The sequence below is a fragment of the Polistes fuscatus genome, unplaced genomic scaffold (genome assembly GCF_010416935.1).
Source record: "Polistes fuscatus isolate 324 unplaced genomic scaffold, CU_Pfus_HIC Scaffold14, whole genome shotgun sequence".
Lineage (NCBI taxonomy): Eukaryota > Metazoa > Arthropoda > Insecta > Hymenoptera > Vespidae > Polistes > Polistes fuscatus.
In genome coordinates this window covers 3,267,809-3,281,647 of record NW_025113042.1, presented here as the reverse complement: position 1 = coordinate 3,281,647, position 13,839 = coordinate 3,267,809, and the positions used below count along the sequence as shown (strand labels likewise).

The window sequence follows — 13,839 nt, the reverse complement described above, 5'->3', positions numbered from 1 at the left end:
GATAAACGAACAAATATTTTTCAAATTACAATAGCGTTTGAAACGAACGATAAAATTTATTTCAACAGAGTGAAAAATGAATATCATTTGTATAAATTTAAATTTAACTATGAAATACGATAAGATAGCGAGTACTATTATTTTAATAGTATAATGGCTCGTTTTTATTATCAATGCAATTTCGATTTGAAGAACGATAGTGGATACAATAATGCTGAATTAAAACCATTCATTTGCCCACCGGACAAATATTGTCCTTATTGTTGTTGCAATTGGCAGTGTTGTCTCGTAGTACAGAAACGTCCACCACGACACATTTGGGAGACTTGGTACTTTTGGTTGGGCGTTGCATTATTGGCTGTTTTTATTCTAATTTCGGTGAGTGCCGATTGAGTTGACTAAAAATTGACATTATAAAACATGTTTTTTGTTCGTTCTAACAGAATCTATTAATTGTTTTTATCTTATTAATTTTTCTTTTATTATTTAAGTCACATCTCTATAAACATAATACCCCAGTACGTTTATAAAGTATTATATTTACTTTAAATTTTCAAGTTATAGAAATTGGGGGTGTTCAAATATTCTAATAAATAAAATTTAAAAAAAATGTTAGAGCAAGAAAATTGTATCATAGCTTCGTATAAACGTAAACGCGTTCTTATTTCGCAATAGAAAATTATTAATTAAGGTTCCAAATAATAATAATAATAATAATAACAATAATAGTCAATAACGGTAGCGTGGTGGCCGAACGCGTTGCCTCGTCGTTTGAAAAAACTATCCTACGTCTGATTCATTTTAAAACTAGGTGTGCAGCTACGTAGTCAGTAATTATAGGCATAACGTTCAAGGTGTGCCGTTCCAACATAATGCACGTATTAATGATAACGGACGAAACCAACGAGCAAATCGTAATAGGCCAACACAAAATGAGGTGTCTATAAGCATAATCCCAACATCTGGATTGCTACCAGGTCACAAAAAAATGGTCATGATTTCCACACAAAGTAATATAGCTCATTTGAGTAAGTTTATACTTGTAAGAAAACACGTTAAACACACATTCTCGACATTTTTATTCGGTATCGTTTAATTATTCATCTAATCAATTCTAATGCATGGAGAATTACCACGCGGTATTATTGTTTAACTATAGATTTTAATCAAGGTCATCTATTTTTTTCTTACTTTTGTTAACTCATCGTCGTGGTTAATATCGAGATTTTTATTAGCTGGTAATTGCTACTCCGGTGGATTAAGTAAAAAAAAGAAAAAAGGAAAAAAGAATAGCAAAACCTTTCGATTTACGATTTATTTTTCATGATATAAATGATAAAGTAAAACAGAGTGTTTACGCACGCATATATTTATCGTATTTCAATATTTTACATATTAATTTTTGTTTTTATTTTTTAGTTATTATTATAATAATTGGTTATATGTTGCAGCTCCGATCGTAGCGTAAAAAAAAAAAAGAAAAGAAAAAGAAAATAATAATTTAAAATATTATCGAAGGAAGGAGAGGGTTTGAGAAAGAAAATTTTTACGGTTGAATATATTCAATATTATGAATGCACGGTTACTATGACACCTCGGTCGACGCGTTTATCGATGAGGAGTGTATAAAGGTAGACATTTTATTGCTCTGACCGACGTATGTGTATACTTATCGTAAGTGCATTATTTTGTACGATCTTTGAAATAATGTGGTAGTACGACGGTTTTAATGTTCGATGATTATGAGGAAAGAGATCTTGTGCTGAGAAATTGAACGAATTCTGTTCAATTTAATGGAAGATACGTTTTAAATTCTTTTTCATTTTTCTTACAATTATTTCGAACTTGGAAGATTGACTTTCAAGTTATATTATAAAGTATTAAGTATTCAAAAATAAAAAGAAAGAGAAAAAGAGAGAGAGAGAGAGAGAGAGAAAAATAAATGTTATCGATACGAGGTCGATTCTACAATATCGTGATCGTAAAGATTAAAAGAAAAAAAAAATACACACATACGCCCCAACAAGAATAGATACAAAAAAAAGAAACAATATTAATGAAAGTCATAGTTTACATACCGTTATCGGATTTGAATATCAAATTGGATACGTGAATGTTACATTTCTCTAGGATATAATAAGAATAAGAAAGCTAAAAATGTTCAATCATTGTCAATCTCGTATGACGTATATAATAAATAAATAATTTAGATTTCAGAGAGAGATAAATTTAGAGATCGAGAAAAATTTGATTAACGAGTTAAAATAATAATAATAATAATAATAACATTTTAAAATAATTGCGACGACTATCATAGATTTTATTCGACGTATTATTTATTTGATTGATATTTATCGGATCGATTATTTGAAATGAAAACAAAAAAATATTTAGAATTGTTTTTTAATTAAATTATGATATAATTGAAAAAATTATTTTGTAATAAATATTATTATTTTACAAAATGCTGATCGAAGAGATGTCTAAAAATATTAATCAAATAAATAGAAGTCATATTCTCTCTCTCTCTCTCTTTCTATGAAGAAAAAGAAAAGAAAAAATTAGAAAAATTAGAAAAATAAGAAAAGAAAACTCGAAGAGAGTATGATATCACGTTGAAGAGAACAGATACTGGATTTGTTAAACGGCAAAGGAGAAATTCCATCGTCGAAGAAGAGGATGAAGAAGCTTACCTTCGCTCTCACATCAGTTGTTACATGCTACTTTAAAACTCGTTCTCTTACGTTGGAAGATCGGATGGGCGTTACTCCCATTAACAATTAAGAAGACACGCTACCTTCGTAGTTTATATAGTTCTCTCTCTCTCTCTCTTTTTTCCTTTCTTCATTTTTCTTGATCTCAATCATTTCTCTTTAATTCTCTGTATCCCTTTCTCTCTATCTCTCTCTTTTTGCTTTCGTAGATCTTTCTATCTCTGTCATTCTTTTTCTTGACTTCCGTGAATTTCTGTATTTCCATCTCTCTCTATCTCTTATTCACTTTCTATTTTTCTCTTAATCTCTCCTTTTTTAATCTTTTCATCTCTTAACCCTCTCTCTCTCTCTTTTATTCCTTCTCAATCACCTTTATTTTTGTCCTCTTTTTATTCAAGTCTTTTACTTAGGTACATACTTACCTTACGTACTCTTTTTTTTTATTTCAAGAAGAAGAAGAAAAACAAACATAGAAAAAGAACATAGGAGCTAATTAAAAAGGACAATTGTGTGAGTGGCAAGGTATATACATTTATTTTCTCTCTTCTTCTTCCTTCTCCCTTCTCTCTCTCTTTCTTTTTCTCTTCCTTCCACTTATCCTTGATTTCTTATCCCTACTGCAAGACCCTAAGTTGCTCGAGATCCTTACTCATGATAAAAGGTAAATCGCAGTAATCTTCGAGAGAGAAAACCATTGAAATAGTCTACTACTACTATTTATATTTCTATTTTTACTTTTACTACTACTACTACTACTATTATTACTATTACTAGGAACAATTACCTACGTATCGAAACGTATTCGAATAAATTTTAATTTCATCTTGATCCATCCCCTCCACCCCAATTGGAAATTGTGAATAGATAAATAATAATGTCGTATATTACATGTAATTCTTTGTTGTATATCAATGTAGAAAGCAATCTTATTAGAAGAAAACTCTGAGAAGAATCGCGTTTTAAATAACATTTATTCGATCCTCGTATTTGATGATTTATTTATATTTCTTTCATTCGTTCGTTCACGTACATTAATTCGATGTTTAAGAATAATATTAATGTTTCAAGAAATTGTCGCTATCTTCAGAGAAATTTTCTTACGAACTGTTATTGAAAAATAAATAAATAAATAAATAAATACATAGAAAATAGATCTCGTTCGAATGCAACGAGAAGTTGCATTCCGCAACAAAACAAAACAAAACAAAACAAAGTAAGCAAGTAATCAATATCCAAAAATGGATTGAACGATTCCTACCACGAAGCTATTATAATTTACAAGAAACTAAAAAGAGAAGAAGAAGAAGAAGATGATAAAAGCATTGAACCGAATGTAATATATTTTGGATTAGTGTTGTTGTTGGATCGTTTGAAAAATTTTTGGAATGATTTCAAAGTATTATAAGAGATAAAACGCGTTCGCGTCGAAAACATTCGAAGAAAAGTGTATTACTATATTCGAGGGTTGTATGAAGAGCAGAAGAAGAAGAAGAAGAAGAAGAGGTGGAGGATCGGGGAGAGGAGGTGAAGGAGGGGGAGGAAGAGGCGCCTGTCGTCCGTGCAAAGATGTTGTTCTTTCAATAAATCGGTTGACTTTAAGAGTTTCTCGTCGTCGTTTTAGTCGTAGTCGTCTTTCCGACGACGAAAAAAGGAGGCGCCTCGACGAAAGATCGTGCGAGTATAATAAATTCAATAAATTAAGTCACTCGAAAGATAGAACGAATAAACGAACGAATGAAAGAAAGAGAGAGAGAGAGAGAGAGGGATCGATAAAATGGAAAATATTCAAAGTCTTCTTCAAAATGAAGACAAATAAATCATATATAATAAATTTATGATAAATTTAGATGGTAACAAAATTGTTGTCAAAAATAATAATATAAAGAAAAAAAAATTAATTATATTAACAATTTAAATATAAATAATTCAAGGATCTCGAACAGGAACATTTTATCCAATTGAAATTGAATCGTTGATATATTATAATAATAGAAAATTTTCAATGTAACAATAATTATTATAACATATATTTGAAATATTTTTCTATAATATATTATCGCATAAGAGATGTGTGAGGAAAAAAAATATGAGAGAAATGAGAAGAAGAAGAAGAAGAAGAAGAAAAAAAACCCCATACTAAAAAAAGATAAGAAAGATGATGGCACACGACACGGAGTCATTGAGGTGTCGTCGTCGGGTTTCTTTTGAGAAGAAAGAAGAGGACACAAGCATATTCTTCTTTTTATTCCTACTCTCCTTCTTCTTTCTTATTGTATATATTTTATTTCTTTTTTTTATATATATATATATATATATTCTTCTTCTCTTCTTCGTTGACGTCTTCCTCATCTTTCTTCAGAAGTTTTCTCCTCTTTTAGTGGGAGGCACTAAAATTAGAAAAGACCGTGCGATGAGAAACCCGTCCCAATCTTCGAAGCTTCTTTCGAACACTTTCAAATAGTTCTTCTTACAGATAACACGTTTTTCGCGTTTCATCCAACCACCCTGGGTCTTTTGTGATAATAATTAAATAAAAATAAAAAAAAAAAAAAAAAGAAATAGTTTCTCGATTAGAAATATAATATTATAACAACACACGTGCCACAGAAATAATTTCAACTAATTCAAAGTGATCGGATATATCGATTATTTTAATCATCTTCGTAATGAATCATCGAATTAACCAAGATAACAAAATTCTTTTCGAACGATCGATAGATAACGTTTAATCGATATTAAATAATCGATGAAAGTTCGATGACACGTGTTTTTTCTTTTTTTTTTTTTTTTTTAAAAGTGTGGATTCAATTAAAACCACCTTGTAAATATATTCGAAATGTTTCTTATATCGAATCATGGAAGATTTCTGATCATTATTGTTGTTATTATTAATATCAATATTACCAGTGTCGAGGGTAAGTGTATTCTTATTTACAAGAATATTATGTAAACAATATTTGTGTATGTGTGTGTGTGTGTATTTATATAGGTAAGTGTTCTATAAATATATTAGATTTAGAGAATTTATATACTCTTGTAACACAAATAATATATTGCTACTATTATTTTGTAATGATATACGTGTCACATGGTGATAGAACAAATGTAGTTTAACTTGTTATTGAATTATTTATAAATATTTAACGTTGTTGTAAATCCCATCAGGTAGAAAATGTGTGTGCACGAGTAAGGATTGTAAAGAAGCTGGAGAAAATACCTGCGAGACTAAATATTTTTGTTACACCGAGTTGATTCCGATAAGTGATAGAAAGATTGGTGAAAATACAACAACCCGAGGATGCACGCAGTTCGTATTCTTTTCTTTTTTTTAATTAATATTTTTATTATACAAATTCGATTAATATTTGGATTAATTTCAATGAATATTTCACAATTGAGATACTAAAAATGTTTGAGAATATTTCTATGATAAAATAGAAACGCGTTGAATTTAGAAATATTTAAAAAAAAAAGAAAGAGAAAAACACTCGCACACAAATCGATACGAGAGTGTGCGTTAGTATATTAAAATATCAATTTATTTGGAATAAATTAAGATTTGACTCTCGACCTTTCTACGTTATTGGGTAATAAATCGTTAAACTAAACTAGTATATACAATAAGGATTGAAAAACGGATTCTCTCTATGCCGAATTTCTGGTTTTGGTTATATTATATTGCCATATAATAAATTCAGTAACGTTATTCTGACCTATGACGAGATAATTAAACCCGAACAACAAAATTCGAATAATTCGTTTTTCTACGCTTCACCTTGTTCTTATCTTTAGAACATTTTTAGAGATGACAGTTATTCAATGCTACGAATAGAAAGTTCGCCTATAAGTGATTTCATCATTAATGTATAATAAAAATAAACTTTAATGATGCGATTTCTCGATTTTATCATAAATATAATACGTTAACGGATATATTATATCGAAATAGAAGAATATTTAACTTTGATTAAAAATATTTCAAATATTTGTCAAATGTGAAATAAGATAAACTCGCGAGTGTGTTCTTTTTTTCTTTTTTTTATTCGATCGTACGTATAATAAAAAAAGAAAGAAAAACAAAATGAGAAGTCACGTTTAATATAATATTCGAAAAAGAAGAAAAGAATAATTATTTAGATGAAATAATTAAATGTATAAATAGTTTAACGAATGATAAATCAATTTAATTATTATAATACATTTATACACACGCGTATATATGTATGGAAAAAAAATAGAATATTGCTATTTTCCAGAAGCCCGACGCCATTGTTGTGCGAGACAAAGTCTTGGATCACGAGGTCAAAATTATCACCATCGTTGTCATCTTTATCGTCATCTTCTTTTGATAATAAAGACGGGAATAAGGAAAACGATACTATCGAAAATAATCGTTTATCATCAACGATACCTTGGATACGAATGTCCTGGCCAAGATTGAAGTGTTGCGACAGTCAAGATTATTGTAACGCTGATTATCTTGGTGACATATCAAAATATTTACAAGTAATAGAAAAAGATAAGAAATTAAATAAAATCGATAAAGAAGAAGAAGAAGAAGAAGTTGAAGAAGAAGAAGTTGAAGAAAAGGAAGGGGACTTTTTTATTAAAAAAATGAATGGCCATAATAATATAACATATCAAAATATAGAAACAAATGTACCAGCTAACAACAGTCCCCAATTGTCAGGTAGAATTGAATTTTATAATCCTATCCATCTACAATCAATTGATTCGGATGGACGATCAACAAATAATTCAGGTAACAGAGAACGTATTATTTCGATGAATTCGGATTCGTTATCGATAATTGTCAACGAAAATTCTAACATAGATGAGGATATTTTTCGACATCAGATAAGACCCCTACACATTGCTGCTGTCATACTTGCTATTTCTGCCTTGTTATCAGTCTTTGCTGCTTGCTACGTCATTACGAGGTTCTCTTTCATTTTTATATTTATTATATATTATTTAATATATCTGTATATATATATGTATATGTAGTATTATTACAAGATAATTATTAGGATAAGCTCAAGGATTACGAGATTAAAGATACCGAAATTTAAAAGGGGTATCTCTCAATTACTATGGGCCACCTAGAACGTTTATAAAAAGGATTAGGTACTGAAAAGGATCAAAGGTGGATCCTTTAAAATAAAAAAGGAACTTTCTCGGAACACGATTAGTAAATGGACGAGAAAATATTTCTAAATTTCATTGTGTTCGGGGTTTAAACCCAATGTTAGATTATATCTATTCGATAATGATCATCTGTTGCAATAATAAATATTTCCAAATTTTCAAACGGATCCTTCTTCAAATATCAAATATTTTTATAAATTGTTATTTTAATACAAATTATACGATTTCAAATATAACATCGATATAGGCAACGTATTTTATATCATCAATGCAAATTAAATTATTTACAAAATTGTTAATTAATATTATTAAACGTTAGATTTTGTTTTCAACAGAAATTATAAATTCAACGTTCGTTTTCGCGTATCCTTGAGCACAAGCCCTGATTAATTATCATTATTATTATTATTATTAATTATTAATCATTCTTATTATAATTTCTATTATCCCTATTCTCAAATGAGACAAAAAAAATAACCAAGATACATTATCGTAACTCTCTTTCATTATTATATTACAATCCTTTCCCCATTTAATCATTCCTTCGTATTCGTATTATTTCTCTTTCTAATTTTTCCTTTGTTAATATATATCCTTTGTTATTTACCTCATCAAGATTCTATATTGCCGTACGTAAATCAGTATCATTGCATTCTGAATGTGTCATAATTCTCAGAATGTGTTTCGAAATATTACATAAATTGTATACGTACACATACGTATATAGAAATTTTTCTTTTACGCGAAACAAGTCACGTTATTGAATATTATACATTCTCTATATTAATTTCTTATTAGAACATTGATTTATGCTTCGTGCTTTTATCGCTTAGCTTTATCTTCCTTCTCTCCTTCCCCTCCCACTCCCCCTTCTCGCTCTATCTTTCTCTCTTTCGTTATTTTTCTCTGGTTGATTGGTGATAGGAGGGATAAGAAATATTCTTTAGTTAGTGTTTGAAGAGAAACATGTCGGGAAGGAATATTTCGCCAATAAATACACAAATATTTTAATCGAGTTGTTTCAAAAGAGAGAGAGAGAGAGAGAGAGATAATCTTACTTACTTAAAATTAATAAACGTTCGAATAAACGCGTGTAATTATCGTCTATCGACGACATTGAAATTATTATTATTCTTAATCGATAACTTTGTATCATTTTATTTATTATCCAACAACATTACGATTTCGTTTGAAACGTTTGCATAAAATAAAAAAAGAAAAAGAAAAAAATACGCAAAGAAGAATATTTAAGAAAATATATTAAAAGTAGCCCCGCTTAAGTAAAAAAAACGCAAACGAGGATTTAAAAATAGAAATGAAACCATAAGTATAATCTACCGTTTCTATCTTTTCCTTTTTTTTCTTTTTTTTTTTTTTAGTTCAATCATTTTATCGCTTCCCACTTCCTTTCTCTGCATATTTTGTTCTTACCTTTTCTTTATTTATCTTTTTCACGATCGAACTACGACGACGACGACGACGACGATTTACAATTAAAGTTTAGCGAAGGTTTTCTTCCCTCACCTCTCTCTCTCTCTCTCTCTCTCTCTGTCTGTCTCTTTTTCTCTTAGATATTTTTCTTCCCTTTTTCTTTCCTTTTTTCCCTTCGGACAGTTTGTCGCGACAGTCTTCTTCTTCTTCTTCTTCTTAAAAGCCGCACACACAAGCCAGGCCGCCCTCTTATCGGTTTCTACCTACTTGCCAGAGGGCCCACTTGAGTGTACCAACAGATAGTTTGGGTCCCTGAGAGAAAAGGCCCCATGGAGTTTTGCCCTCTAATCTTCGGTCCTCCGAACACGCTTAAGTGGGTTTTCGAGTTCAGAAATATATTCGGTCGAGTCGGAATATCCCTTCCACTTATTCTCCTTTTCCCTTTTTTTCTTCTTCTTTCCTTTTCCTTTTTCTTATATCTTTTTCTCGTTTCTACCATATACACGCATACGTACACACGCGTATATACATACATTCATTCACGCGTGCACACCTTTATTTAAAACACGTTATTTTCTTCTTTTCAACGTTATTTATCTCATCCCGCAGTAGTTTTTCCCTTTTTTTTTCCACTTTTTCGTATTCCTTTACATCGGCCAGGGGGAGTAGGGGGAGGGGGAGGGGGAGGACATCGTGTAACCGGTAAAAGCATTCGATGGTGTTTAATGATTTTTCATTGATATTCCGCACCATTCTTTTTCTCTCTATCTTTATTTATTTATTTATTTATTTCTTTCTTTCTTTCCTTCCTTTTATTCTATCTATCTTTCTATTTATCTATCCTATCCATCCGTCTGATTTATTACTCTATACATTACATTTACATCCTTTCTTAATTACTACTATACTAATTGCTTTGGTATCATCCTTTTTTTTTTTTCAGGTTACTGAAAAGCAATGCTTACGTTACCGGTGGCACGGAATAAGAAAGAATACTTACAAAAATATATTAGAAATAATATCATTTTTGTTTGAAACTTTTCAATCGAGCTTTTTAGGTAAATTACTTTTTGTTATTTGCGTGTCACTCATTCTTTTTCTTTCTGTTTTTTTTTTTTTCTTTTTAATAATAATGAATTAAAGTTGGAATAACAATAACGAGACTAATTGATTTCCAACGATTTGTTTTATATTAAAATCGTTTACATCATTAAAAGAAAAAAAAAGAAAAAAAGGAATTATATAATAAAATCAATCATCATTATTATTATTATTATTTTTAATTAATCTACTATCGTAATTATCTCTCTCGTAACGTGATATATTTTATCAGTTATTTATTAAATACTTGCGTATATATAAAATAAAATAATATAAAATAAAATAAAATAAAATAAAATAAAATTCGAAAAAACATCTATCGCACGAGTGTGGGTACACGTCATTCATTCCAATTTAAAACGTAAAAATAAAATATGATTTATTTCTTATCTTTTATTTAGAATGACGAATCAAGAAGAAGAAGAAGAAGAAGAAGAAGTCGTCTTCTTCTCTCGTTCCTATTTGAAAAATGTGTTCTTCGAGCGTGGGTCGTTGGGGTCGCATAAAACACATGGAAGGGCTAAGAGACAAAGAATATTTCGTGGAGCACTCTCAACAAAGACAGTTTCCTGGCAAACACGACCAACCACTACTCGTTTGGCTCCAATATAACAAACGTATCTCCTCCCCCCTTCCCTCCCCCGTTTCCCACACTCTGTGTTCCCCTACGTGCATCCATGAAAAACACAGAACTGTGTGATGATCAACAACCTCCTTCGAGAATTGTGTATACGTGAAAAAAACAACAAAAAAAACAAAACAAAAAGCAAGAACCTTAAGGGTTTTACAAACTGATGGCTGTGTTACCAGGTGCATTCAATGATTTAAAAAAGAAAAAAAAAACTAACAAAGAAACTATTATCAATCTATAATCATCGCTGAATATTTCGCGAGGGTCAACGACACGCTTATATGTAAAATATTTTAAACGTTTTCATCGTAAAGAATTTCTTTTTCCTAACCGGTCCTTTTAAAAGTATTAAAAAGTTCGTTTTCGTTCGATTTATAAAACGATTATCGCACGTTGCAAATTTATTTTCATTCGCATCTTTGTCTCTTCTCGTTTACTTTTTTCAAACATTTTCTAAGTTGTTTTTTTTTTTCTATGTTTTTGTTGTTGTTGTAAATAATTAGAATTTTACACGATTTGTGCTTTACTATCGATGATATATTTTGTAAACTATTTAATTTTTAAACGTAATGTTTTCTTAAAAAATTCGTTTTATTTTAAAAAAAAATAAAAATACAAAAATATATATATATATATAATATATTTCAATCTGTAAGAAAAGTTATAAAAATTGTAAAAATTTTTATTCTCTCTATCAAAAAAAAAAAAAATAGAAAAAAACAATTACAAATATCATATTAAATTGAATTAACAGGCGCGATTAAATTCAATCCTCTTTTCAGATACGCTGCTCAATCATTATCGCGCGAATATATATTTTGCAAGCGAATGATATTGGATTAATCTTACTATGATTTAAAAGCAATCAACCAACCAACCAACCAACCAACCAACCAACCAATCAAGCAAGAAAAAGAAATATTTAACGAGATGTATTTTAAAAAAGAAAAGGAAAAATAATAAGAGTAAGATCTTAAAGAGAAAAAAATAGAGAAAAGGAAAGAAAAAGAGAGACAGAGAGAGATTGGTAGTGGCGCGTGGTTCGATTTGTTGGCCTAAATGAGTCACGTAGAATGCAACAAGACGGGAATAAGATCTTTACAGAGCGAAATACAGTGTCAGAACCGTCGTCTTGTTCAACGGTAGTCTTGGCATCCGGGAACTTGAGTTGGACAGCAGCTCTTTCTTTCTCTCTTTTTCTCTCTCTCTCTCAGTCTCTCTTTCTCTCTCTACGATCAGATATGTCGAGTGAAAAGTAAATATATTTAGTGAGAAGGACTTCTCACTAGATTTAACAAACCCCATTCATTTAAACAATCTTTTCTCTCTCTTTCTCTTATTTTTTCTCTTTTTTTAACCGTACGATGAAGATTTCTTTTGCAAAATGAAACTTACTTATTATCTTATCGTTGAATACTTCCTTTGAGAAGTTGTAACATGTATCAATGATAAAAAACTTCTTCTTCTTCTTCTTCTTCTTCTTCTTGTTCTTCTTCTTCTTCTTCTACTTGTACTTCTTTGGTAAACTTCAAATATGTACATTTAAAATCTGTTCAAATAATATATTTTAAGATATAAGAATGTTAGTAGTAATAATATATTTGTGATTTGTTTAACAGAGGAAATAAGATAGTTATAAATAAGATTGATCTTTTATAATCATTCAAAGTAATTTCTTTTTCGATGGGTTTATAATTAATACGTTTAAAATCTGTTCAAACAGTTGTTTTATTTTGTTCTTTTTCTCTTAAGATAAGAGTCAAAATAAATTCGTGATTTTATCAAGAAGAAGAAGAAGAAGAAGAAGAAGAAGAGAAAAGAAAATTAATGAGATCGATCTTTGAGTCGATAATAATTTTTATATTAAATAAATTTATAAAATTATCTTATAATATATATTTCCAAGTTTTTTTTTTTAAGAAAAAGAAGAAGAAGTCAATTATATTAGAAATTTTTCTTAGAATAAAATTCCAAATACTTTCTCGATATAAGATATTATTAATAATATTATAAATTATATAATTAATATTATAAATTAAGAAAAGGTGAGAATGAATAAAATAGATCTTTTACAGTTATTAAATGATCAGTTGTAGCAAATGCAAGGACAACAAAATATCAACAGTTTCGATTTATATTCTAGAATAATATACATGCGTATAATAAATACAAGACAAAACGTATAACTAAATATAACAACTCGACACGTTTTGCGAAGGCGTGCAAGCAACAACGTGCTCGTTTATGTATTTCCATTATGTTTATTTGCGTTTGCTTATCCTTGCAAGTTGCTCTTAACAGGAATGAACACGAATATACGGGAACATTTTCTTTGGATATTCTTACTATCTAGAATAGGTACATGTATTCTATATACAATCCCATATATATATATATATTTTTTTCTTATATAAAAGATTTAAATTTTGGAATTACAATTTGTCAGAAAAAAAAGAAGAAGAACTTCATAAAATATTTCTCATAGTTATATATAATTTTTATTATTAAATTGAAGAAAAATTCTTTTTTATTTTGTAAAAATTTGCAAATCATTTCACAGATCGACAATTATAAAAATATATTTTCACTTTAGCAAGCATCAAAATTTAATTAATATAAGATTGAATAACACATATATATATATATATATATTTTTTTTTTCTATGATACGTGTATATATGTATACGTATATTTTCGAAGATTAGCGAGAATACACTCGCTCAAATGAACTTTGCTCTGAAAAGGAAAGATAAAAAAATACAAATAATAAGAATTTCGTGACGGTAGTAAAATTTAAAAAAAAAAAAAAAAGAA

At 29.1% G+C, this 13,839-nt stretch overlaps 2 protein-coding genes and 1 long non-coding RNA gene across 3 annotated transcripts; all 3 read left to right on the top strand.

Annotated features, from left to right (window-relative positions):
• Positions 1 to 152: 152 nt before the first annotated feature.
• Positions 153 to 2,026, top strand: LOC122514118. Its single transcript, XM_043630777.1, has 2 exons — positions 153 to 378; positions 812 to 2,026. The coding sequence occupies exons 1-2, from the start codon at positions 154 to 156 to the stop codon at positions 1,094 to 1,096; spliced, it is 510 nt and encodes a 169-aa protein (XP_043486712.1). The 5' UTR covers position 153; the 3' UTR covers positions 1,097 to 2,026.
• Positions 2,027 to 5,300: 3,274 nt separating this feature from the next.
• Positions 5,301 to 10,337, top strand: LOC122514312. Its single transcript, XM_043631042.1, has 5 exons — positions 5,301 to 5,629; positions 5,880 to 6,021; positions 6,971 to 7,262; positions 7,320 to 7,654; positions 10,237 to 10,337. Exons 1-5 carry the CDS (start codon positions 5,551 to 5,553, stop codon positions 10,277 to 10,279), a joined length of 891 nt encoding a protein of 296 aa, XP_043486977.1. The 5' UTR covers positions 5,301 to 5,550; the 3' UTR covers positions 10,280 to 10,337.
• Positions 10,338 to 10,831: 494 nt separating this feature from the next.
• On the top strand, positions 10,832 to 11,922 carry LOC122514148. Its single transcript, XR_006302958.1, has 2 exons — positions 10,832 to 11,204; positions 11,808 to 11,922. It is a non-coding gene; the product is annotated as an uncharacterized LOC122514148 (long non-coding RNA).
• The last annotated feature ends 1,917 nt before the right edge of the window (positions 11,923 to 13,839 follow it).

Bases quoted from the DNA above. Each gene is read 5' to 3' on its own strand.
- LOC122514118 (XM_043630777.1), top strand. From the start codon at position 154: ATGGCTCGTTTTTATTATCAATGCAATTTCGATTTGAAGAACGATAGT. The intron at 379-811 runs GTGAGTGCCGAT...TTTTAAAACTAG, and splicing joins CTGTTTTTATTCTAATTTCG to GTGTGCAGCTACGTAGTCAG.
- LOC122514312 (XM_043631042.1), top strand. From the start codon at position 5,551: ATGTTTCTTATATCGAATCATGGAAGATTTCTGATCATTATTGTTGTT. The intron at 6,022-6,970 runs GTTCGTATTCTT...GCTATTTTCCAG, and splicing joins ACAACCCGAGGATGCACGCA to AAGCCCGACGCCATTGTTGT. The intron at 7,263-7,319 runs GAAGAAGAAGAA...GGGGACTTTTTT, and splicing joins TAAATAAAATCGATAAAGAA to ATTAAAAAAATGAATGGCCA.